The following is a 23,095-nucleotide window of genomic DNA, read 5'->3' as shown; positions in this document are numbered from 1 at the left end:
CGGCCTTTTAAATCTGCGACTTTTTTTTTCCCTCTCCCTCTCAGTCAACCGGGCTTCTTTTTTGCTTGCTCGGCTTTTATCCGTTGGTTAGCTATACACTACTGCAGCCCTTCATCTTGCTTGGTTTGACGCTACGGACTTTTTTTTTTTTTTTCGTGTGTTGAGTTGGTCCCCGAGAGAAAGCAGCGCCAACTCCCAAGACAAAGATGGGGGGAAGCGGTCAAAAAGGTTCAAAAGATACGAGGGAAGCCGTAATAGCCGTTGAGATGGAGTAAGCTTCCCCGGGTTGTTTTCGTAGTTTGACGCATAGTCTTGCCTTTTTAGAACTTTTGACGGAAAAGTGCCGCCTGAGATTGGTGAGAGACACATACAAGCGGAGCCAAGGCTTGGTGTTTTTGCGTATGTTCCATGGGGCGATCTCCAAGGGATCATGCGTTGTCTAATGTGTCTCCTTTTTTTTTTTCATGCAGCTTGTAAATATTGCAGCTTTGTAATTCGCAGCTTGTGATTGTCTCTTGCGCCTTCTCTATTCTAGTCTATTTGCCAGCGCGCGCACGCCATCATTAAACAAAAAAAAAAAACCAAACAAAAAAACAAAAGATCCTGTTTATACTACACACCTGGCACTGTGATTCCATACGTTTTGATTCCGTACGCCCTGTTATAGCACCAAGGGCTGCATCCTCCCAGACGGAATTGACAATAATGTTACAAGAAAAAATTTTCACACACGCCGCCGCGGATGAAAGCGTGCTTACATGCATATCCGGCAGTGTCTGTCTTTATCCTAGGCTCTGCCAGGGTTAGATATTTTATGATCGTGGGGTCCTTGGGGCCCTTTTGCCAATATCCCAGCCCCAGCCTCGAAGCACCTTCACCACCTTGGGCGTCACCGCCGCGGTCAACGGCACTCGGAGGAATATGAAGCTCTTGTGGATGGCATATGCGAGCGCTAGCTGCGTTGCCAGGCCTGGGGGAAAAGGTGTCTGTTAGTCTCTCCCTTGATTGTCTCAAGTGATAGTACCGCCCTGCTCGGTAACTGTCCGTGAATGCCATATGGGGAAACAACTTGTTTCCCCCCCTCTCGTGACGTGGAGCAGTCTGAGACATTTCGACGTAATGAGAGAGGCCATATCGGGAAGGGTACCAAAGGGGGTATGAGGTTTTCGTTTCAACTCACTGGCTTCTTCTTTGTTGCGTTCCTGCGCACGCTCTACGCCCCAGCCTGCCATTTCCACGCTTTCGCTGATATCGTTGCTGCCCAGATGGCTCTTCTCCTCGTTTTTGAGAGACTGTCGCCATTCGTTCCATTTCATCCGAACTGATTCCGGGATGACCTTTGCGAATTTTGATACGACATAATGCTCGAATTGGCCTGAACCACCCCAACCGTTCTCACGTTAATATCACATTGTAAAAATTACAACCGAGAAGAAGAAGAAAACAAAGAACATCATGAGAGTAAAGCGAACATACCTATCCTCTCTGTTCCGACCAACCTCACGAAGAGGAAGCAGAACGGGAAATCCAGCACACTGAGCGCAAAGTAGACGCCCACGGCCGACCACCCATACTCCCTGGAGAGCTTCTTGAGTCTCTCACTTAGTGATAGACTCTTGTTGGCCCCCTGCGCAGTATTGCGCCTCCATGCCGAAAATACAAAGTTCCGTCTCTGGGTTCCTCTCGCGAAGCTGTCAGCTATCCTGGCAGTTGGTCGCATTGGAGCGCCGTGGCGGATCGCTCCTCCCAAGGGCTGAATTGACTGTAGTCTCCTCCATGCTATGTTGCTGCCGCTGCTGCCGCTCTGTGCCTTTGTCACCGGCTGTGACGAGAATAGCCTTGTCCACGCATCCTTCAACGTCCCGTTTTGTACCGGCGCGGTCCTGGCCTGCCGAAAAGGTACTCTCGATTGAAGCGCTGCTCGAATCATTGTGTATACTAGTTGTGCTGTATGCAAATCCTCCCTTGAAATCCTCCTCCTCGTCTATAATACGTAAACTATAAAAAGAAGTTCGGGTCGAGTCGTAGGCAAGTAAACAAAACGGAGTGGCGGTATTCCGGCGAAGCTCGGTGATGGAGATAGCGGAGCTTCGGAGCTCTGAGAGTCCGTGTTCAGGAAGGAATAGGCAATTGGAATCCCACGTGGCGCCAGAAGGGATTCCCGTAGAAACGTGTAGATGTATCGATAACGATACAGCAGCTGTAATCCGAAAACAAGAGCGTAGACGCTGAAAAGGTAAAGAGAAAAATTAGTTCGCAAGACGCCGCCTCGGCCAACCTAAAGAGAGAAAAAAAAAATTGGTGGTTTGATATGCTGGGCCTGGTGGGGTGGCCAATGCCAGTGCAGATAGCCTATGAGCTGGAATTTGTATTTTGTTTTACTTTTTTGCCATGTCCTTTTTCTGTTGCCAGGGTTGGCTAAGCCGTATTCTTCCGATTCTTTTCTTTATTTTTTACTTTTTTTTTTTTTTAATTTTTTCTCAGCTCAGGTCACGATGATGTAAAAAACGGCTCTCGCCGGTCCCGGCTCGTGAATGATCGGGCCTTGGAGCAAGGGTGAGAGGCGCTAGCAGGGCTGATGATGCGTATCACGTGCTACGCGATGCAACGACACTGGCTGTTAAGAGATTCGATTCAACGTTGAGCGTGATATGAGTTGGGAGAGGACATTGAGAAATCAATTAAGCTTTATAAACTAATTATCGAAAGACGTTTTATTCAGTATTGTTTATGGAGGCTAATATGCTAATTACGTGGTGGTATCTTGAGCTCTATTGCTTGGACCTGAGTGCTGTGATACTGCATGCCAAAGCTGATCATTTATTTCCTATACTAAGAATATTGCATGGAAAGGTAAGAACGCAGACTTCTAGTTGGAGTAATAAATCATAAATTTTGAGGTATATTTCTTTCAGCTATGCTTGTTATTTATCGATCCTTGGTTGAGTGTTTTGCACATGTGTATCAAGCTCCAAAGTTGAGTGTTCAGGTGCTTGTGTTTATATTCTCGTACCAACAATGTTTTTGATCATCTATGCCTTCAGTATCCAAGTTCTACGGCCAATGATTTCGTAATCTGTAAATTCAAGTGCTAAGCCGCATATAATATTAAATTTACTTGGAATGACTTGCACCCAGTAATCTCTCCGATAGAATCCATTACCAGCTTCCTCGTCAAAGAGAATCACTCTTCTTAATATAAACATGTTAATTTGCTTTAAAAGAACGCTTAAATGTGTTCTGTGTTCTTCCTTTATCGGATCAACTTGAACATGCAGTGATTCAGTGGCGGGCTGCTGGCTGCTCCTTCCACTCTTTGGCTCTGTTCAGTGCCATGCCGTCCCCTGAACAGCTGTTCAACACCTGTCAAGTCCTTCACCAACGAATCAGCTGTTCCCTAAAGCCTCTGCACATTAACTCTACCAGGCCTCGTGCCATAAGGGTGCCTAAATTTATTTATTTCTCCCACCGACATCGGCACCTGTTCTTTACTTCTTCCTTTTCTTCCTCCTCTTCAACAATCGTCCCAGTCTCCTCGCACTTTTCCCTTCTCCTGGTTGCACTTGGCTTCATCCGCTCCACTGAAAAGACTGGACTTCGCTTACAGCTTGCCTTTGGGATATGAAATCCCCCAGCTTCCTCGCCGATCCTCCAGACCATATGTATGATCCTGGCGGCCAAATTTAGGACTCCTTGGAGCTGCTTCTTCCTCTCGAAGTTGGCTTCATGAGGTGTCCTTTGCCATCCAATCCTCACCTGGTCTTCTGGTAAATTTTGGTTGCGCATCACGCCATCCTCCATATTGTTCTCTTCCACTCGTTTAACTGACCGACTCCAATTCACTCGTTTTGACATTTGTCGTTCTTTTCGTCACTCGTTTTTCCTTTGTCTTGCCTTTTTATGCATCTCTGCCTTCTAATCATTTGCTTATTCACTCTCTTTCTTGTTCTTCTCGTTTTCTTCGCGGCTATTGAAATGGCACCTCCGACCCGCACCTATGGAAAGAAGAGAAGTGCTCTGGGTTCCTTGGGTTCTCGAAATCGACCCAAGACTTCCACAGATCCGTCACCAGCTAAGAACTCAGGTATGTTGCTTTGGTTTACCTAGCATAGATATAGCAGAGCTAACTATATCAGATCCTCCTTCGCAGTCTGTGAACACCTGCTGCGACACCACGACGCAAACCACTCAGAATCAGGATCATGTCCAGCCAACCAACATCGAGAGAATTGCAAGCGCTTTACTCGATGACAGTAGTTCAGATCTGCGAGAAGAAGAGGTCATACAACAAACAGAGAAAGGCGTCTTGGAGACTTCTACTTCTATTCCTCTGTCTCCTGAAGACGCTACGCTGGAAATTAGGGAACGGCGCATATTCTCTCATTCACCAAGCTCATCCAAGGACAGGGTATCCAGTAGCAGTCGAAGTTGTCGACCCGGCGCTCCGCGAATTCAGAAAGCTTCCCCCAGCAACAGATTCGCAAAATCTTCCAGGCCACGACGGAGCTCAACTTCGTCTCCTAAACGCAAAGACTGTAGTTTGACCCGACCCCTGACGAGCCCATTGAGAAGCTCGGCCAACCGTTCCTCATATATCATCGTCAAAGACTCAGAAGCAGTTTGCCTTCTTCCGCACAACGTTATGGATGGAGCTCCGAGAATCCTCCTTCAAGGCGAGATAACCGATGAAAAGTTTATGAGGGTGACCAATCCCGATGATATTCAGGAAAAGGTATGTGCCATGCTGGCGGCCACAGACGCTCTGAAGCCGTCGTCTTCTCAGCCACGCAAGTCACCTGCTTCCAAGATGTCTCGTATGACTCCCTCGCGAATGTTGGCCAAAGTATCAAGTGCATGGGGCCGGCTACAAGTCAAATCGTCTAATTCGGGATCCAAGCCGCGTGTCAAGCTCACGGATCAACCCATTGAGGAAGATATTGATGGTCCGTTAACGTCACATCCAGTGTTTTCTTCTCCCATTCTGCGCAGGACACCTCTAATCGATGCTATTGAAATTCGTCTCAACGAGGGCGACAATCTCAATAGAAAGAAGGTTCAGCAAATGGTGGGCGGCTGTGTGCCTCGCAAACCTGTCGCCAATGACGGAAAGGCCCTCAGGAGTAGCCAATCCATAGATGACCCTTTTGCTGAGCCTTCTTTGCTACACAGCCCGAATTTGATTGAAAATCATGCGAACCTGAAGATCATGATTGGATCCAACAGAACCTCTCTGCTCATCATCGATCCATTTGAGGCCGAAAGGGGATTCGACAGTAACCTCGAGGATAGCATCTTGAGTTCTTCCCCAGTCTGCGCCTCAACACCTCGGATTCATCTACATCGACTTCAGACCCCCACAATGGATGATAGTCTCGATGAACAATGCTCCAAGCTACCTACGCAGACCAGCCTAGAGAAAATGACGACAGACTTGACTGTATACCAATCTCAAGAAGCAGTGTCGCTTGGAAAAACTCCAAGCCAAAGTGGACATATGCGGCCTCTACCAAAGAGCGACCGCCTCAAGGTTGGATTGATGCGAGACAAGCCTTCTCTGGATGCATGCACCACAAAGTGGACGAAGAAACACCCATCCCCTAGCAAGCGAGATTTAGAAGAGCTTGAAATAGCTTTTCGATGCTACAGCGAGCTCAAGAGGCGTGGGATAGGCGAAGAAGCAGATGAGCTTGCAGCGCACTATACACCTTCTTCCCGATATTTATCTCCTAGAGATATGAACAGAATGATGGGAGTCCGTGAAGAGGGCACCAAGCCTGCGTCTATCTGCACAGATCAGTCCCCTGCCAGATATCAGACACGGCGCCCAGCCGATGACCTGAGGGGTCACATTCGTCTTGCCCCCCCTTATCGGCCAATGATTCCACAGTCTGATGAAACTGATGAGCTGCTATAAGCCTACCGCGAGGCCGGAAAGCTTCTGGGGTGGTGAAGATCAGACTGGAATCATAAAGCACAGGTATACTTGGAACAAGAGCCGAAACAACATAAAAAGAAAAAGAAGAAAAGAAAAATAAAAAGGGTTAAGACGAAAGTAATGAAAAGCTACAGTTGATGTGATCAGGTTATGGAGTTTCCGGGAGGTTTTCTACACATAAGCTCGTCTGGACATTGTGCATTCAAAACGGTGCTAATACGCGAGCCATATCTACAGTTTGGCTTTGACAGAGGATAATACACGGGCGTTCAAAAAAGAAAAAAAGATGGTCGGCAGGAATTTGATGCACGCAGAGATATCAAAGTAATTATTCAATAGATATTATTAATCCAAATTTACTAATCAAAGAGAAAGTAGATTGTGAGATGTCGTGTTGCACATATCATCATCTATGGGGTATCATCATTCTGTGCCATCATATCTGTTGCTAGCCTCTACCAAAAGCGTCTGGAGCGATGCGATCCACGACCATCTGTGCCTCGCATTCTGCGAGTTCCGGCAGCCTGTATTTCACATCATTAGCTATTTGACCTTTTTTGTTTTGTTTTGTTTTGTTTTGTCTTGAGTATGTTCTTACCTTTACTCCAGGACGGTGAGTCAAGCTTCCCTTTAGCTTGGTAAGTGCACCACTGACTTTGTCTTTGAGAGTGGGCTTGCGCTGATGATGCACGCGAGGAGTACGACGAGAGAAGATGCTGCGGCGATAGGGCCGAGAAGTGGTTGTGGTAGTTGTGTGGTGGTGACGACGAGTCAAAGGCATTTTGGTTGATTTATTTTATCTTTGATATAAGATAGTATTATTTGATTATTCTTTTATTTCCTTTGTTGGATTTGGATGAGTGATGTAAGCGTTGTATATAGTATAATCTTGTAAGGGGAAAGGATATAATCTACAGAGGGAAAGGAAGCGGATTTATATACTTGTGAAGCTCGTGAATTGGTTCTTACAGAATGGATTTGAGTGGGTTGGTGATGTGATGTAGTAAGTGAGGGATACCCTGCAGGACAATGGAGCAACGACGATCAGACGTAATGGATATGAGCTGCAATGCAAGAAACAGGGCAGATCTCGCCTTGTACGATGGATACTTGTCGTGTGCACAGCCATACAAGCTGTCACTATTCGCTAGCTGTGGCATCGCTGATCTAATTAAGGTGTGCTCGAGGCCGTCATTCTACGTCACTTGCAACAAGCTTGTTTGGAGTGGGTTACTAGCAGGTGTTGGACCCTGTGGCTGGTAACGTCATTTGTGGCTGCTGGTGTGGCTGGCGGTGCGTCACTGAGGGGTGGGAAATCGAGATTCAAGCAGCTTTCTGGGGATATTGAACTTGTATGATTCTCTCGTGTTCGGGTTGTTTCTTTTTTTTTTTTTTTTTTTTTTAATTTATTATTTCAAGATAGTTTTTTTTTTTGGTTGGTCTAGCTCTAGTCTAGCTGTTCTAGATAGAATCAGATGTCTAGGTTCGTTTGAATCATGATTGAGTCTAACATGTCCCTCTTGGCTGTATCCTAGGTATCCAGCGATCTATTATGGTATCACGAAGAGCAACAGTAACAACAACAGCAGCAACAGCAATGCAAAAAACACAGCCCCATTCTTCTTCCAGACTAGGAGCGAATGTTCTTCTTCACAGTGTTGAGATCCTCCTCTGACAGACCCAGCTCCTTGGTCACGTAGCCGTCCCAGCCGCCATAGCGCTCGGTGAGGCCTTCGACAAAGGCGTTCCAGTACTGCGGTCGCAGCTCGACGAGGTTGAGGAAGCCGGGTGTCTCCATGTCGGTGGTGCCAACGCTCTCCAGGGCAAAGTGGATGAGCTTATCGCGGGCTACTTCGGTGCCAATGCGGGAGAGCAGGTAGTCGCGGATGGCGTCGTCATTAGAAGTGCCGGCGAGGTGGTGGAGTAGACCAGCGAGGACACCAGTACGATCGCGGCCAGCTTTGTTGTTATTTCATGTCAGTATTATATAGCTATATAGAGGAATATAGAGAGATTGCCTGCTCTTACCTGTGCAGTGGAAGAGGAACGGCTCAGTAGGAGTGTCCCGGATGTGCTCAAGAACAGCCTTGTAAGTGGGCGCATAGCTCACAGCCACGGCCAAGTACTGATCTTTCCAGGCCTCACTACCGTCTCCCTTTGCGAACTCAGCCAGGCTCGGCGTCTGATAGTCTTTTGCCGCGGCGCGCCACACGTTCTCGACGCCAGCAATCTCGGGGTCGGGCCCGCGCTCCACCTCCTCGGGCTTGCGAATGTCAAAGATGCGGCGGACGTTGGCGCCGATCCAGGCCAGAGCATCGGGGTCCTGGCTGGCGTACTGCAGGGTGCCGCAGCGGTAGATGCGTCCGGCGGGGATGTTGCTGCCGGGCACGGCGCCGATGTCGCGGGCGTTGATGAGCGACTTGGAGGGGACAAAGGGCGCCGTGGAGAGGATGGGGACGAGCGTCTCGAGGGGGATGGGGTCGGTGACGGGGGTCTTGACGAGGACGTCGATTTCAGCGGTGGAGGCCATGGTTGTGATTTGCTTTGATTAAGGTCTTTGGAGTTGTTATTTCTTGATCTTTATGGTGGTGTTTATTGTCTGTCTGTGCTGGGGGTATATGGTGAATGGAGAAGAACAAAGACAAAGGGGAAGGGTAGAGTTGAAGCAAGAATCCGAGGCAGACGATTGTGATGACCCGCTTCTAATTGCTGTTACAACGACAAACGAGAAGTGACCAAGCTTACGAATGCTGGCTCCGCTTGCTTCTTAAGCTTGTCTTTTTTTTTTCTTTGCTATATTTCACTCTAATCTAACCATGATTCAGTTCAGCCGCTTACACGAAATACAAACATATAAAAACATAAAACTTGACTTGGAACAAGCCAACGAGTGAATCTTCAACTCTCAACGCCCCCCAACTTACCGCGCAAACACTATCCACCTCCAAAAGAATTGAGGGATTCTGCAACGGCTTTCGCGCCTCTCTGCCCCTCCTTTTGTCCTTTTTACCCTTCTTAGCCCCGCCAATTCGAATCCCGCTTCAACTTTGACCCCGTCCTATTTGAATTAGCGCCCGCATTGTGGCAGCAGTTCCTGATCAACGCTGCTGGCAGGCAACCTATGAGAAGCAGCCGATTCTTGTTAGCAAATAAAAATAGTCGATGGAAAAGCAACTTTAATTTTTTTTTAATTCTAATCTAGAGAGATAAGGAATGGTGAAAGCCGAGACAGGGAAAAGAAGAAACTTGACGCAAAAGGCGCACTATTAACATTTACAAGGACCACTTTTTGAGCCCTGCATGTAAATCTAATACCAAGACGTTTTGCTTTTTCTTTTTCTTAACCCCCCCTGCGTCAAGCATAGAGAAATGGCAAAGTGAATCAGATCAGATAGCACATATATATGCCCAATCTCCTCCATAGTGTAACAATTTCTCCAATCTTTTATCTGATTCACTGCTGGTGACTAGAAGAGGGGCAAGATGGCTCTATCGCCGCTCGTACGCTGGGGTTCCATCATCTCGGCCATTGTAGCCGTGGTCCTCGCCTATTCGTACCAGCAGCACCCGTTTCTCTTCGCCGACTTCGGTGATCCTCTCCCGGTGTACTGCTACAACAGCGTGAGGACGCATGACAGCGAACAGCCATCGGCCGAGTGCTTCTCGGTCAAGGATGGGGCCTTTGCCGGCGTATGGGCCCGGGACAGCGACCAGGCGCCACTTAGAGTAAAAGGCGCCGATGTTACCATCTCTGACGGGCATGTCATTCCGGGGCTGTGGGATGGTCACGGGCATTTGCTGCAGTATGGCGAGTTTCTTCACTCGGTGGATCTCTTTGGTTCGCAGTCGCTGGATGAAGTGAGAGATCGGATCAAGGCGTATCTTGCTGCAAACCCAGAGGCAGGTACTAAGAATCATTGGCTCCGGGGCGTGGGATGGGACCAAGCTGCCTTTGGACGAATGCCTATTGCTGTAAGTTGTGATGACTGATAAAATATACATCTTTTAACCATCGAACTCTCTAGGATGACATTGAGCAAGATGAACAACTCAAGGGCATCTTCATGATGCTCGACAGAATCGACGTCCACTGTTCCTGGGTCTCTAAATCAGTCCTCAATCTCCTCCCAGACGATATCCCCGACGTCCCAGGAGGTGAGATCATCCGCGATCCCGGCCCAGGCGTCTTCTGCGATAACGCCATGGACATGATTATGGACCTATGGCCGAAGCCTGGAGCGCAAGAAAAAGCTCAGGCCGTCAAATCTGCCATGAGAGAGCTTAACAAGGTGGGCTTGGTGGGCATGCATGATGCCGGCGTGACTGCAGAAAACGCCAGGCTATACTCTGAATTGGCTTCTTCGTCTCCGGATTGGACTGTTCGAGTTTATGCCATGTTGGAATGCGCAAAGAGAAACACATTTTGCCCGGACGACGCTCCCATGATATCTCACGAAGACGCCAAGTTTACGCTGAGGAGTGTCAAACTGTTTGCCGGTAAGCTGAGTTACAACGACAGCCATGAGAGTTTCATATATACGTCTCATGCTAATTTCTGTGTTTCTTCAAGATGGAGCTCTAGGAAGCTGGGGAAGTGCCATGCTCGAGCCCTACACCGACCACCCCTGGACCTCCGGCTCACTCCTCATCAACGCCTCCGCCCTCACCCAAGTCACAAAGTCCTGGGCCAGCAAAGGCTACCAAGTCAACATCCACGCCATAGGCGATCTCGCCAACCGCAACGCCATCGACGCCTTCCAAGCCGCCCTCGAGCAGGAATGCGGAGGAGAGACAAGTCACTCCCTCGCCGAGTGCCAGTCCAGACACCGATTCCGCATCGAACACTCCCAAATCATCCACCCCGATGACCAGAAACGCATCCACGCAATGGACATCATCCCCTCTATCCAGCCCACGCACGCTACTTCTGACATGAAGTACGCTGAACAAAGACTCGGCCCGGAGCGCACCAGCAGCGAGGCCTACCGCATGAAATCTATCCTCGATATCAACCCTGTTCTTGGCAGTGATTTCCCCGTCGAACCACCAAATCCATTCCAAGGAATCTACGCAGCCATCACGAGGAAGAATCCACAGACAGGACTTGGGCCCGATCCGGAAAACCCCTCCAAGGGATGGCACACAGAAGAGGCTCTTAGCTTGGATGAAGCTCTTCTGGGATTCACACGGAATGTTGCCTACGGAGCCTTCTTGGAGCATAACGCGGGCATGATTAGGAGAGGCTCGTTTGCGGATTGGGTTGTGCTTGATGAGCCGTTGGAAGACATGGATATCGAGAAGATTCGGACTGTCAAAGTAAAAGAGACTTGGGTTGGGGGCAGAAGAGTTTATTCGCGGGATGAACAGGCATAGCTGCCATTTGATTCGGAGCAACACCAATTGAACACAACACCAATTCAGCATGTCCATATTCATGATTTTGGATCTTACAACTTCGAGCCTACGACTCCGAAAATAAGAATGCATTAACGTTTTCTTTTTATTTCTTTGTATATCTAACAAAATGGTGCAATTATACGGATTAGATACTGTTGACGTTCAAACGGCTGCATATATAGACAATATGGACTTGAAGATTTAGACTTTGATTTTGCCCGTAACGACCAAAAGAGAGAGAGAAAAAGATTGAAAGACAAAACAAAAAACACCGCTATAAAACGCCATCTAAGATGCCAATCCTTAGTTCATGCATACTAATCAAAGAAGCCGTTTTTCCTCAGTAAAATATCCGCATCTTCCGCCCCTTATGCTTTGACAATCACCTTGCTCTCAAACCATTTGGCGAATTTGACAGTCGGAATGTCAACTGCCCTCCAGAACACATCCGCCCACCACACCACGGTGGGGATACAGAAGCATGCTCCCAGGATGAATCCAGCATTATACTGGTACCCTTCCACTCCGGTTACACTGTATGCCCACTTCTCGAAATGGTAGCCAACAGTGTGCATGGCAGGTCCATGCATGAGGTAAAGGGCGTATGAGATCTTGCCAAAGTATTGGACCACTGGCAAGTTGAAGAAGCGCTGCCATCGAGGCGAGTGGCTCGCTGCAACGATGAAAATGACAGCGCCAGTCGATTGCCAGTAGCGGTATCTTTCCTCCTTCCACCATTTGGGAATGAGGGATGAGAGCCATATCCATCCAGGAGTTATTTCACCTCGGCCGTCAGGCTGGCACATTAGGTACAAGCCAAGAATGCTGAATAGAGCCCAGAAGATTGGCCAAAGCTTAGCTTTGGTCGTCCGTGACTTTTCCTCTATCGGCAGAGCCGGGTTGGGCGTTGGAACATGCGCACCACGAATGTGATCGTTCTCGGCAATGAGCATTCCGCAAAAGAACAACACCAGCTCCCACCGGCTATTGCGGTATGAAATCCACATGACCAAAGCAACCGTGAGCCAGCGGATAGATGTTCGTAGGCGAGCAGTGCCGATGATGGTGAGAAAGAGGTAAAGCGAGCATCGAAATTCGACAGGAATGGTCCACAAATGAACATCGTAAGCTAAGTAACAGAGATGTGTTAGCACTTATTTTGTGATTGCCCAGGACAATTTATCAGCTATGATTTACAAGTACTTCCACCGAATTTATCCCAGCTAAACACCTGAATAAACCTAAACATGTGTATGGCCCAATCCTTGTACTGAGCCAAGGCGTGCTCCATGCGAGCCGGATGAGGCTCTACAATGTTTTTCATATACTTCTTATCGTTGGCAAAGTCACGGGTCCACTCGTATGCGCCGATTCGCAGGAGGCAAATGATCATAAAAGTCGAGATGGCCGTGGGGATATACAAACGGAGGCCGCGTCGGAAGATTAGAGAGCTCATGGTATTAGAAAAGTCGCCCCAGGCTCCATTTCGAATTAATTTTATAGGCCGGTATGATAGCGCATATCCAGAAATGACAAAGAAGACGCAGACGGCGGGAGGCCCCTGGTACCAGAGACGAAGGAATGGCAGCTTGAGGATATGGTAGTTGGTCTCGCCGCAGCCCCATCCCTCGGCAATAGTGAATGCTTGGTAAAAGTAATGACAAAAGTACACGACTAACGCTGCCAAACCACGCATGCCATCAAGATACGCCGTTGGAGCCAGCTTGGCTGGACATATCTGCTCTCGAGCATGGCGGCCTTGCAAAAAACTGGGTATCAGGAAAGTAAGAAAGCGAACGATGAGAATTCGCCAAGGGGTCGATCGAATATATCCAAATGGTGCCTTGAGGGTATCGGCAGAAGGGCTAAGAATACCGAGTTGAAAACGACTGTCGGTATGGGATGGAGCCGTGGCGATGCCGGCGCCAGTCACGGTGTTCGAGCTGCTGTCACTACTATCAGTTGCAGCATCTGAGCTTCGTCTTTGATCCAGCAAGCCCATCTTCTCTTCTTTTGACGGTGAATAATTGTCTGAACTATGTTCCTTCATTGTATAGCAATGGAACAATTAGAGCCTTTTGCTCTTCGTGCGTGATGAAGCAAAGTAAATCCAGACAAGATAAAATTAGCGGGAATTCAGAGACGCTGAATCTGCAGAGAATGAGTGGCCGATGGAGCGAGTGGTACAATCTTTCCTCGACTCATTAATTCGTACGTGTATACTCGCACAAGATTGAAGAAACGAAGGTACACCGAAAGGCAAACAGAAAAACAGAGCCAGCAAAAGGAAAGACGGTGACCGGTGGGAGAAAATAAGGCAAGCGGCTACGATTGACGAGAGAGAAGGGGCTTAATCTCTCTCTTTGCCGTTAATATCTCCTATAGAACGGATGAGAAGGAGGGATGGACAAAAGCAGGATGAAGATGGAAAGCAAGGCTGGACTAGGGAGGAAAGGAGGAAGAAAACGCGAAGATGTCGTAGTACAGATGAGAAATGAGGACAATGAATAATAGCGACAGAAAGGGAAAAGATCCGTATTGGGCCCCAAGGCGAATGAGCATATTTGCCTGTAAATCCGTGTGAGGTAATGCCATCCGCACGCTGGTTTCGGATGTCCACATTTATTTCAAGCTTACAGCAGTAGTCGAGGCATGGGCGCCCCAGTTTCCACCTTCCACAGTAAGCTAATGGTCCATGGAGAAGGGGCATCAAAGGGCCAAAGGAAGGTTCTATCGGGGCAGGGAATGGAAGGAACCTGCGAGGTGGTCGTCGCCGGCGCCGAGGAAGCAGCCGTCGATCGCCATTAGGCGCAAAGTTACGTTTAAATCTTATGTCCCCCCAGGGCAGCGTCCGTGCATGCCGACATCTCGGGATCTGCAAATTAATCATTCAAATAAAGAGAAGAAAGTTATAGAATAAATAATAGTAAAGAGCTAAGAAATGCCTAGTAGGGTGATGTCAAAATGCAAAACACACAACGATAGAGCTCAGCTTGCTGTACTATCGTGTTACATCGCTGGATCGCCTCTTTTTCTTGGCGTTCGAAAAGGGTCAAACCTCGAAATCAAGATCTACGCCGCGCATCTTGGCCAAGACGGCTCCTTTGCCGCCAGTGGGACCTGAGCAGCGCAGCACAGCGTCATTGTTCCACCGATGGCACAGAAGATGCCGTTTCTCCTCCATTTCTACCATCTTCAAACTTCAACTCGCAGCCAACGCTGTCTCAGCTCACCGATGCCATACCTGGAGTGCTTCATCTGGACATTGGGAACGGCCCAAAATCGGGGAAAAGAGTGGGCAGCGGTGGTGCCAGAGCACTTGAACATTAATTCTGCCTCTCCACCGGGCTTGCCAGCAGTCTGTTGATCTCAGCGCTATGGACCTTGCTCGCGTTGCTGCGCTATTCCTTTCCTAAAGCAAACACACATCCTGGGCTGAAGGAACTAGAGCCGGCAGAGACGCTGCCATTGGCTCCCCTATTTTCCCTATTTTCTTTTCGCGAGACCGCTTGCCAGCCAATGCGGAGAGTCTCCGAAATCACCGAGAAGCAGCAAAACTATTAATGTTCTGTTTCTACAGTGGGCATCTGCAACGACTTTGCCGTCATCTACCCAAACTGTAAAACATTCTTCCTGATACTCTATCCACGCCCGCTGCGCTAAAAAGCTTGTTTGATCAACCTGGCCAAATCCGAATATAGCTGCCGTCTCCCATGATGATTGGCTTACCAACAGGCGCTAGCGAGGGTCTCTTCTTGGCTCTCCATGGCCACACCCTCCCACCCAGCACTAATCAAAATCCAATCCCAAATCTTACTCCCATAGCCGCGGTGCCAGCAGGCTAGAAGCTGTTGGCCCTGGAAAAACCCCTGGACCCACGGCCGATCGCGTGCCAACTCCTTATCAGTCGACGAACCAACGGTCCGTCGTCTGACTTAAACGCTCGCTGATTGCGGCTTTCTCCGTACAGTATCGTCTCACTGTATCTCGTCGGCTTAACATTTATTCCATGTGACCCTTGTGTACTATTTATGCAAATCTCTGTCCCTGTATTTGGTAATTCTTATACATCTTATGCTGGATCATCATCTTTCTCAGCCTGTTGCTGCGACGTGATAAGTTGAGCTGTATAGTATTCGTCGAGCCGAGTCTAAAGAAGGAACTATTGCTAACTTAAGGAGTTGGGAGCACTAGGTCGTGAACAGAAGGAGAATATCGACATTCACCCATCCCAGCTAATCACCTAATACTAATTGGTAACTACTGGTCACCTATACAAATAAGCAGCAAAGGGATATTTCGTGCTAGGAAAAATACACCAAAAGACAGAACGATTAATAAACTTCAGCTTGCCGAAACTAATGTATTATAAACATATTTACAAGTAAGCGTGGAGATGTAATCATCTTTTATAAAAGCCAAGAAGTCAATCAACGACTTCATGTAGATGCCGGATACATCAAAATGTCTACGGAGTAGCGATACTCGAGTCCAGGGCCACGGGTCTAGGGCTACGGCTATCCCGCATAGCTGACATCTAGTACATAAATAGCAAGGCTTATATCAGCTTAGAGCTGTCTAAACTAGCCATGTGATCTCCGCTATGTGCTAATACGGTACAGAGAACGAAGTGCGATGGGAATCAATACGCTAAGAATATAGAAGACGAACGGAGTACAATTTCGGAATATACCCGGAGGAAAAATACATGTTAATTTAACGAGTGGTACTAAGAGCTCTTATAATTGTTAGGGAAAATAGGTAGTACAAGCCATCACAATCTCACACACTCTCCAACTATTCAAGTCCCCCTCCAAGCATTCGTCCGAATTCACAGCCAGTCCTAGTCAGGTAAAGCCATTACAACGGCTTCACAGGCATCTATCGCCAGTAGCATCCCCAGTCGTAAGCGCCGCCTCCCTGAGGGTCCGCGTAGGCAGCATTGCCATAGGTCTGGGAGCAGTATGCGTCCACGTTGATGGACTTGGTGTTGCCGCTGGCATCAACGCAGTTCCAATCATTGGCACCGCTTCCATTCAGCTTGGCTGTCCATCCACCGCCGTACTGCTCGCTGCAGGCTGCCTCCATGTCGACACTACCAGCCCAAGTGCGAGCAGCAACTGGCATGGCCAGATAGGCAGCAGCGCAGGCAACGACTCCCAAGACGTTGAAGTTGGTGAGCATCATGATGAACTTTTGATGATTTGCTATTTGCACAAGTTAGCGATGGGACTTGTTTAAAAGAAGTTTCAAAAGATGAATAGAGAGCCTCTTACTTGGTAGGTGGTTGTATCACCGAGTGAATGAATCTATAGATGAGATGGAGCTGATAAGAGTGTTTGACTGATGATGAGAAGAAAAAGGTCGATTTCATAGACCTCTCACAGCATTTTATACTTGAAATTTCAGTTATGATTAAACTCACACTTTTATTTCAACTCAATTCACGATTTCCCGATTGAGTGACTGCGCTACTACACTCGTCCAGCCTATTTCATAAAAACACCATGCGTTGTAGATCGCGTAGCAGATCCGGATCCTACGATCCCGGAGGATTAGTAGCGCCACCTCCCGCAGGATGGGATGATGTAAAACCTGTAACTACACAAAGTACAAAGGATTGTACAATATAAATTAAAAAAAAAGACAATAAATAGAGAGGCAAAACACCAAAATAGGATATCGCGACTCTCACATTACGTATCACAATTTTTATTTCGAGAATAGTCGCGTTGGAGCTGCATAGCGTATGGTGCCATGGTATGCAATAGTCTCGCAGATCGTAGCCTCAATAGACACTTTTAGGAGCGAAAAAGTTGTGGTGTCGAAAATAGCCCAAAATTTACTATCGCAAGCGAGTATTCTGCAGGCATTGCGGCTTACTTGGGATTCAACCAGGGCTACGAGACGAATTATAATGCGGTGCTGGCATGGCAAATCCCCCGATTGTTTGCCACCTGCTTGGCTGCTGTTGCTGATTCGAGATTGCCTCGCAAAAGTCCTTCGACTCGAATAATAATACCCATTGGTTAAATTACGATATCATGCAAATCTCTTATCTTCTTTGTTACTAGATGCGACCTATATATAGATCGTAAGCGATCCGCCTTGTAAACAATGCTGAGCATCTCTCATCTTTTCAAACCATCCATTACCGCTCAGCCCGTATCAAAAGTCCTGGATTCTCCTCGCTATCATATTTCCCAGCGTCAATGCCTCTCTGCACTGCTGGTCTAGCCTCTATCCTCTCAATCCATCGCAGAAGATGAGGAAAATTTGGCCGCATATCATCCTCCGTGAAGCCCAAGGATCGGTAACCTCGAACATGGGGCCAAGTCCCCATGTCAGCTATCGTATACTTTCCAACGCCGTCACCAGCTAGATATTCGCGGGGCGTGGCGGAACTTCCCCGATGCTCTCCGCTAAGATGAGCTTCGAGCACCGAATATATGCGGAGAATCACCTTTTCGAAGTACTGTGCTGCATCTGCAAGTCATCATTCAGTAAAATTGCTTCGTAGCTACCAATACGTTATATTATAAAGGTAAGAATGTTTACATGGTATGGGCTCTTTGACTCCTTTTATAAAATGTCTGCCGTGTCCTTGCACCGGAGCAGACGAGTGCCAGAAGAACAGCCACTGCATTACTTGGCTTCTCTCGGAAGCAGAGGCAAATCCAAACACATTGTTCTGGTCGTAGTTTTCCTGCAGATAAGTGAGGATTGCTTGACTCTCCATGATGGAGATGGCTGATGCCGTCTGGGAGCTGTCCAGAAGGACTGGAATCCTGCCTATCAAATAGAGTTAGAACTCATGTGATTTTATGCAAATATGCATCAGGAATTTAGAAAGGGTGTGAGATGCTACCATTTGGGTTTAAGCGAAGAAACCAACTTTTCTTCTGTTCATCTGTGTCGAGATCGATTAGGTGCGTAGACCATGAAGTGTCGTATATGTCATGGAGCTCTTCCAAGAGGATCTGCACTTTTTTGCCATTTGGAGTATTCTCTGTTAAAAGTTGAAGAGCGTGCTAGGTGAGGGGCAAAAATGTCATTTTTAGCATTTAAACAAGATGATTGTAGCTTCAAGAGGGTAAATCGCACAAGACACCTTCGTAGAAGCTCACCTCGGACTCTTTCAGCTGTATGGGAGTGTCTGCGGTATATTCGACTTCCATATTTTACTAGAATCTATTTTTAAAGACGCAAAAAATATTTATAAGCGTAATATTTTAATCATGGCGAGAGCGAGAAAGAGGAAAGAAGAATAGAGAGAAGCACTGTTTTTCATGAAAGTCGTTGCGTGCAAAGCGTCTAGTTTACGATTAGCAATCCTTGACTCATTCGGCGAATCCTTCAAGGACCCTCCCCCGCGTTGGTATAAGTGCCGTCCGCACGACTGGATTCTTGGGTCTTACCGTACATATAGGTACGAAGTACTTTGCTACGCAATAGGTACCCGTATATGAATTGTTGCCTCTTTTGGCGATGCTCCGCTCAATGGTAGGCCGTATGCACGATCCAGGCTGCCACGATTGGCACTAGGAGTTTTGCGCTATATTAAGTAGTCAGCCAATTAGACGGATGGGGATATTGCAAGTTTCCGGAATATAGGTATCTTCATCAGATGACATGCAATTACGAATAGTGTTTTCAAATCTTATATACGTGCATCTAGCAAGCTCAGTAAGAAAGAGGCTGATACCGTTCCAGGAGCGAGTGAAGGATAGGATCTATTAGAGGTAGCTAAATTATCATCTAAGCCCCAAAAGCGGATATTTAGTTTCTTCTGCCTCACAAAAATATGTCTAATTCAGTGCCAGCAAATAACAATAGAAGAATTGTTTGTATGAACTTGGGCTAGCTAGAAGTTTTTGTTTTGTCCGGCAGTTGGATGTTGTTATAAGAGATGTTTGAATTGAACTCTTCTACCATTTCTCCCCGACGTATAAAAACTTAGTTGTTATGTTGAGCTACATTAAAGCACATGTCAATCTACATAGGAACCACAAGTCAAATTCTCAATAATTTTTATCTTGTACTATCGTACGGGAGCTGCCACATATAGAGCCTGATGAGCGCATATACACCCCGGCACTCTCCAAAACTTGAAAGGATTCATATCAGCAACAGCCACTCAACCTGCAAGCCTCGGCAACCCTCTTTTCCGCCCCTTATCCCAAGGATCATATGTAGAGAAGAAATACACTGGGTAAATAAACCGAGGAGCAAGTGGAGACTTTTCAATGGTAATTAGGGGATGAGTTTCGAGATCCGCATCACCGCTACTCACCTTATTTAGCGTGTGGCATGAGTCGAGTGCCGAACAAGCTCTCCGCTTTGCTTGTTAAAAGATATATATTTAGGTAACAGTACACGATGGTTAAAAAGCTTACATCTATCATTGTTATTTACTATCCAGTATTCCGGATCAGCATTAATCAACATGAGCATCACTCACCTCATTCTCGTCGCTTTCAAGCCCGAAGCCGAAGCCGAGGCCGTCAAAAAGGTTGGTACATAGAAACACACTCCACTATTGGTAGCTCAACAAGAAATATTCTCGATAACTGTAACAAGACAAATGCTAATTGAGAAATTCTCGTAGGTCTGCTCTGACCTTTTGGCCCTCAAGGACAACTGCCTCACTGCAGACACCAAAACTCCCTACATCAAGTCTATTACGGGTGGAATCAATAGCTCTCCCGAAGGCTTCACTGTGCGTCCCCAAAACCCATCCAAGGAAGCCCCGTAACAGAATAGCAGGGAAACATGATGGACAAAAGCTAACAACTCAATTGCATCTAAAGAACGGCTATACTTATGGCTTTGTTGTCGAGTTCAACTCTGCTGAAGACAGAGACTACTATGTTAAGCAGGACGCTGCTCACCGAAGCTTGGTAGATGGCGCGCTTCCTTATATCCAGCAGCTTTGCATCGTGGATTACACACCTGGTGTATTCTAGTTTATGAAGACTTGCCATAGGATGAATAAAACAAAGAAGTAAAGTTATGCAAAAGGAATCAATATTCTCAATCAATACAGCAACTGACTAGGCAACGTACACTCGTAGCGTTCAAATAAAGCGTCGGGGGTCTTCCAATAGACATATACAATCAAATTCACAGTTGTCAGATGCAAGGAGAATTATAGAAAAGCCGTAGAATTACATGTATAGGTGAGTTTATTTGTCCTTGACATAAGCCATGCCCTCGCTCTAAAAAGATGCAAACAGAAGAAAGCAAAATGCATATAAATTGTTACAAATCCCGTTTTTTTAAAATGTCAACACAAGAAAACGCCCGCCTGCTCTTCCTACCCTGGTATTTATTTTGTCTTTTTCCACATTAAACCGTATATGAACTGTCCTTTTTTCGCTTCGATTATTTTAGTTCTCTAGCCAGTCGAGGAAGTTGGGGGTGAAGTAGCTGATGACGATGGTCGCGCCAGCTCGGAGGATGCTCTCTGTTGACTCAAAAGCCATGGCCTTGAGGTCAAAGACACCGGCCTTGGCAGCGGCGTGGATCATGGAGTACTCGCCACTGACTTGGTAGGCAGCGACGGGCAGGTCCTTGCCGAGGTCCTTGGCATCGCTAATTACGTCGAGGTATTGACCAGCGGGCTTCACCATGATAATGTCGGCACCCTCGTTGATGTCGCGGACGATGGCTCGGCGAGCAAGGCCACGGCCTCCGGGGGGAAGCTGGTAGCATCTGCGGTCACCAAAGGACGGGGCAGAGCCGGCTGCGTCTCGGAAGGGTCCGTACAGACAGCCAGAGAACTTGGCAGAGTATGACATGAGCAGGGTCTTGTGAGCAATTCCCTCCTCGATCAACTTGAGCTTGATAGCACGGATACGACCATCGTTCATGTCAGAAGGCGCCACGCAGTGTGCTCCGGCCTTGGCATAGGCAAGGGCAACATCAGAAATGCGATCAACGGACATCTGGTTGTTCAGGCTGCTGTCGTCCCGCAGGATACCGCAGTGGCCGTGCGAAGTGTACTCGCAGAGGCAGACATCGGCACAGATGAAGATTTGAGGGAAACGGCGAAGGATGAGCTGGATAGCCTTGATAACAGGGCCCTCGGGATCATCAGCCGAGCTGCCCAGAATGTCCTTGGAGCCAGGCTTTTGGGGCACACCAAAGAGCATGACAGATCGCAGTCCCTTGTGGACAAGAGGCTCGAGGAAGCCCGTCAGCCTGTCGATGCTGACCTGGTACTGGCCAGGAAGAGAGGGCACATGGATCATGTCGTCCTCGCCATCAGTGATGAAGATGGGGTAAATGAGCATAGACTGTAATGTCACCCAGTCAGTAAAAGGCAGGCGGTTATAAGCATGGCCGGCATTCATGGTGTGAGCTTACCTTTGTCAGCTGGCGTTCGGCCTGCCATGAGCGAGCCAGAGGGTGGAAATATCCTCCGTGCAGCTGGCTGCCAATGTCACCAGAAATGCTCACGCTGGTAGCGGCCGTGCTGGCGTATCCGGACATGGTGCGAGAGACATGCGATGCGCGGTCGTCGAAAGTCGAGACTGAAGGAGCAGGACCGGGACGGCGGGCGCCGTTGGGGTCTCGAAGACTGAGTTCTTGAACGAGGCTGGAGAAGGACATGATGGGCGATATAATTGGCGTCAATTGAACAACCGGAAGTCTATTTGAGGGGAAAAGTGGCGGGTCGTGATGGTGGGACCCGAGGAATTCGAAAGTCGAATTGCGTTAACGGCAAGAAGAAAGATTCGTTTGTGCAAAACCCCAATGAAGGGATAAAAGGACTTTTTGAGGCAATATCAACAATGCCAGATGTATATAAATGGAGGAAGAACTCCAGCACAAAAACACAAGTCAAGTTTGTTGGAGGAAGAGAAATAAAAAGAAAAACTAAGATGCGAGGCGAAAAAACGCAAGACGAGAAAGTTTTGGGGGATGTAGTCAGATTTTTGTCGTGTGCAGCGGCTTGCTCCGCGGAGGAGAGAACCAAAAACTTCTGGAACAGCCTCGGAGGGCGCGCCAATCAGCGAGAAGCGTTTTACAATTACCTGCGCCGAGGCCGTTTAGCGCTACTTGTTAGTACCTGCTTAGGGGCTTACCGCTGCATTTGGGGGGGTCGTCCCGCAGGAATCGATTCAATCTCACAGAAGGATCTGCCGCTGGCGGTTCTTGCTCGCAGTTGTCATCCATCGCTGGATAGGTACCTGTATTTTCACTCCAGGATTCTGGTATGGCAAATCCTGCAGCACCTGAATTATCTCTGATACGCAAAGCTGGAGGAATCCCAAACGCACGCAAAACACCCGCTGCCATCCCTCCCCCAAGCTCTAGCGCTCCGAATAGCCCACCACACTGACACACTGAAACTCTTACCGGCACGCCGGTCTCTGGAAAATCCAAGCCAACTGCAGGCCCTCCCTCCGGTTGCCGGTGCAGTCAATTCCCCCACCAACCTACGGGAAGACTCGTAGCCAAGCCGGGCTCAGCTGCCGGGATTCGCTCGGCATGCTGCTGTCGCCATCCGCCGAGGAAACCCAGCAACTCAGCTTGTGCGCAGGGTATTGCTGCAGCATGTACATGATACGGCGTATCAGCGGCCCGCCGGATCGATTCTTTGTCGTCACTCCCGCGGGTGGCCAGTCCCGAATAGGGCAAAAGAGAAGGAAATAGAAGAGCACTACTCTGTGCCTACCATGTAATACTACATGCATGTCTCATATAATACTGCATGCTGGCCAAGTGATGTAACCGTAATAATTACTCGGCAACTCC

At 47.9% G+C, this 23,095-nt stretch overlaps 11 protein-coding genes across 11 annotated transcripts; 3 read left to right on the top strand and 8 right to left on the bottom strand.

Annotated features, from left to right (window-relative positions):
* Nucleotides 1–812: 812 nt before the first annotated feature.
* Nucleotides 813–1,930, bottom strand: GGI43DRAFT_380581 (uncharacterized protein; the record flags this gene model as incomplete). The annotated part of the gene is made up of 3 exons (XM_083203002.1): nt 813–970; nt 1,181–1,375; nt 1,477–1,930. 3 exons carry the CDS (start codon nt 1,928–1,930, stop codon nt 813–815), a joined length of 807 nt encoding a protein of 268 aa, XP_083064228.1.
* A 2,045-nt stretch (nt 1,931–3,975) lies between these two features.
* GGI43DRAFT_420863 (uncharacterized protein) lies at nt 3,976–5,914 on the top strand (the record flags this gene model as incomplete). The annotated part of the gene is made up of 2 exons (XM_083207867.1): nt 3,976–4,084; nt 4,137–5,914. 2 exons carry the CDS (start codon nt 3,976–3,978, stop codon nt 5,912–5,914), a joined length of 1,887 nt encoding a protein of 628 aa, XP_083064227.1.
* A 328-nt stretch (nt 5,915–6,242) lies between these two features.
* On the bottom strand, nt 6,243–7,123 carry GGI43DRAFT_396553 (uncharacterized protein). The gene is made up of 2 exons (XM_083204982.1): nt 6,534–7,123; nt 6,243–6,459 (listed from the first exon to the last, which is right to left on the bottom strand). Exons 1-2 carry the CDS (start codon nt 6,714–6,716, stop codon nt 6,391–6,393), a joined length of 252 nt encoding a protein of 83 aa, XP_083064226.1. The 5' UTR covers nt 6,717–7,123; the 3' UTR covers nt 6,243–6,390.
* A 377-nt stretch (nt 7,124–7,500) lies between these two features.
* Nucleotides 7,501–8,920, bottom strand: GGI43DRAFT_251220 (protein-tyrosine phosphatase-like protein). The gene is made up of 2 exons (XM_083200824.1): nt 7,964–8,920; nt 7,501–7,894 (listed from the first exon to the last, which is right to left on the bottom strand). Exons 1-2 carry the CDS (start codon nt 8,463–8,465, stop codon nt 7,566–7,568), a joined length of 831 nt encoding a protein of 276 aa, XP_083064225.1. The 5' UTR covers nt 8,466–8,920; the 3' UTR covers nt 7,501–7,565.
* A 22-nt stretch (nt 8,921–8,942) lies between these two features.
* On the top strand, nt 8,943–11,565 carry GGI43DRAFT_251161 (amidohydrolase 3). The gene is made up of 3 exons (XM_083200823.1): nt 8,943–9,907; nt 9,961–10,432; nt 10,506–11,565. Exons 1-3 carry the CDS (start codon nt 9,419–9,421, stop codon nt 11,306–11,308), a joined length of 1,764 nt encoding a protein of 587 aa, XP_083064224.1. The 5' UTR covers nt 8,943–9,418; the 3' UTR covers nt 11,309–11,565.
* Nucleotide 11,566: 1 nt separating this feature from the next.
* GGI43DRAFT_251224 (acyltransferase family-domain-containing protein) lies at nt 11,567–13,532 on the bottom strand. The gene is made up of 2 exons (XM_083200825.1): nt 12,530–13,532; nt 11,567–12,461 (listed from the first exon to the last, which is right to left on the bottom strand). Exons 1-2 carry the CDS (start codon nt 13,380–13,382, stop codon nt 11,701–11,703), a joined length of 1,614 nt encoding a protein of 537 aa, XP_083064223.1. The 5' UTR covers nt 13,383–13,532; the 3' UTR covers nt 11,567–11,700.
* A 2,459-nt stretch (nt 13,533–15,991) lies between these two features.
* Nucleotides 15,992–16,776, bottom strand: GGI43DRAFT_396549 (uncharacterized protein). Its single transcript, XM_083204981.1, has 2 exons — nt 16,609–16,776; nt 15,992–16,539 (listed from the first exon to the last, which is right to left on the bottom strand). The coding sequence occupies exon 2, from the start codon at nt 16,517–16,519 to the stop codon at nt 16,214–16,216; it is 306 nt and encodes a 101-aa protein (XP_083064222.1). The 5' UTR covers nt 16,520–16,539; nt 16,609–16,776; the 3' UTR covers nt 15,992–16,213.
* A 565-nt stretch (nt 16,777–17,341) lies between these two features.
* Nucleotides 17,342–18,778, bottom strand: GGI43DRAFT_396546 (glutathione S-transferase). Its single transcript, XM_083204980.1, has 5 exons — nt 18,756–18,778; nt 18,460–18,646; nt 18,201–18,363; nt 17,891–18,124; nt 17,342–17,818 (listed from the first exon to the last, which is right to left on the bottom strand). Exons 2-5 carry the CDS (start codon nt 18,508–18,510, stop codon nt 17,484–17,486), a joined length of 783 nt encoding a protein of 260 aa, XP_083064221.1. The 5' UTR covers nt 18,511–18,646; nt 18,756–18,778; the 3' UTR covers nt 17,342–17,483.
* Nucleotides 18,779–19,778: 1,000 nt separating this feature from the next.
* GGI43DRAFT_380573 (Dabb family protein) lies at nt 19,779–20,298 on the top strand (the record flags this gene model as incomplete). Its single annotated transcript, XM_083203001.1, has 3 exons — nt 19,779–19,844; nt 19,941–20,051; nt 20,143–20,298. 3 exons carry the CDS (start codon nt 19,779–19,781, stop codon nt 20,296–20,298), a joined length of 333 nt encoding a protein of 110 aa, XP_083064220.1.
* Nucleotides 20,299–20,445: 147 nt separating this feature from the next.
* GGI43DRAFT_251126 (porphobilinogen synthase HEM2) lies at nt 20,446–22,037 on the bottom strand. The gene is made up of 2 exons (XM_083200822.1): nt 21,701–22,037; nt 20,446–21,630 (listed from the first exon to the last, which is right to left on the bottom strand). Exons 1-2 carry the CDS (start codon nt 21,944–21,946, stop codon nt 20,722–20,724), a joined length of 1,155 nt encoding a protein of 384 aa, XP_083064219.1. The 5' UTR covers nt 21,947–22,037; the 3' UTR covers nt 20,446–20,721.
* Nucleotides 22,038–22,642: 605 nt separating this feature from the next.
* Nucleotides 22,643–23,060, bottom strand: GGI43DRAFT_396544 (uncharacterized protein). The gene has a single exon (XM_083204979.1). The coding sequence runs from the start codon at nt 23,032–23,034 to the stop codon at nt 22,777–22,779; it is 258 nt and encodes an 85-aa protein (XP_083064218.1). The 5' UTR covers nt 23,035–23,060; the 3' UTR covers nt 22,643–22,776.
* Nucleotides 23,061–23,095: the final 35 nt, after the last annotated feature.

Source organism: Trichoderma evansii, assembly GCF_050947405.1.
Source record: "Trichoderma evansii strain SZMC 28006 chromosome Unknown GGI43scaffold_3, whole genome shotgun sequence".
Lineage (NCBI taxonomy): Eukaryota > Fungi > Ascomycota > Sordariomycetes > Hypocreales > Hypocreaceae > Trichoderma > Trichoderma evansii.
The sequence above is the reverse complement of the archived record's forward strand: the minus strand, read 5'-3'. Positions and strand labels throughout refer to the sequence as shown.

What these genes read in the sequence shown, in the direction of transcription:
- GGI43DRAFT_251126 (XM_083200822.1), bottom strand. Translation starts at nt 21,946, where the DNA reads ATGTCCTTCTCCAGCCTCGTTCAAGAACTCAGTCTTCGAGACCCCAAC. An exon ending in CCGAACGCCAGCTGACAAAG is followed by an intron (nt 21,631 to 21,700) that starts GTAAGCTCACAC and finishes GTGACATTACAG; the next exon opens with TCTATGCTCATTTACCCCAT.
- GGI43DRAFT_396549 (XM_083204981.1), bottom strand. Translation starts at nt 16,519, where the DNA reads ATGATGCTCACCAACTTCAACGTCTTGGGAGTCGTTGCCTGCGCTGCT.
- GGI43DRAFT_396544 (XM_083204979.1), bottom strand. Translation starts at nt 23,034, where the DNA reads ATGCATGTAGTATTACATGGTAGGCACAGAGTAGTGCTCTTCTATTTC.
- GGI43DRAFT_251224 (XM_083200825.1), bottom strand. Translation starts at nt 13,382, where the DNA reads ATGAAGGAACATAGTTCAGACAATTATTCACCGTCAAAAGAAGAGAAG. An exon ending in TAAATTCGGTGGAAGTACTT is followed by an intron (nt 12,462 to 12,529) that starts GTAAATCATAGC and finishes TCTGTTACTTAG; the next exon opens with CTTACGATGTTCATTTGTGG.
- GGI43DRAFT_396553 (XM_083204982.1), bottom strand. Translation starts at nt 6,716, where the DNA reads ATGCCTTTGACTCGTCGTCACCACCACACAACTACCACAACCACTTCT. An exon ending in CTCACCGTCCTGGAGTAAAG is followed by an intron (nt 6,460 to 6,533) that starts GTAAGAACATAC and finishes TGTGAAATACAG; the next exon opens with GCTGCCGGAACTCGCAGAAT.
- GGI43DRAFT_251220 (XM_083200824.1), bottom strand. Translation starts at nt 8,465, where the DNA reads ATGGCCTCCACCGCTGAAATCGACGTCCTCGTCAAGACCCCCGTCACC. An exon ending in GTTCCTCTTCCACTGCACAG is followed by an intron (nt 7,895 to 7,963) that starts GTAAGAGCAGGC and finishes ATAACAACAAAG; the next exon opens with CTGGCCGCGATCGTACTGGT.
- GGI43DRAFT_251161 (XM_083200823.1), top strand. Translation starts at nt 9,419, where the DNA reads ATGGCTCTATCGCCGCTCGTACGCTGGGGTTCCATCATCTCGGCCATT. An exon ending in TTGGACGAATGCCTATTGCT is followed by an intron (nt 9,908 to 9,960) that starts GTAAGTTGTGAT and finishes CGAACTCTCTAG; the next exon opens with GATGACATTGAGCAAGATGA. An exon ending in GAGTGTCAAACTGTTTGCCG is followed by an intron (nt 10,433 to 10,505) that starts GTAAGCTGAGTT and finishes TGTTTCTTCAAG; the next exon opens with ATGGAGCTCTAGGAAGCTGG.
- GGI43DRAFT_396546 (XM_083204980.1), bottom strand. Translation starts at nt 18,510, where the DNA reads ATGGAAGTCGAATATACCGCAGACACTCCCATACAGCTGAAAGAGTCC. An exon ending in TACAGCTGAAAGAGTCCGAG is followed by an intron (nt 18,364 to 18,459) that starts GTGAGCTTCTAC and finishes CCCCTCACCTAG; the next exon opens with CACGCTCTTCAACTTTTAAC. An exon ending in AGTCAAAGAGCCCATACCAT is followed by an intron (nt 17,819 to 17,890) that starts GTAAACATTCTT and finishes GATGACTTGCAG; the next exon opens with ATGCAGCACAGTACTTCGAA.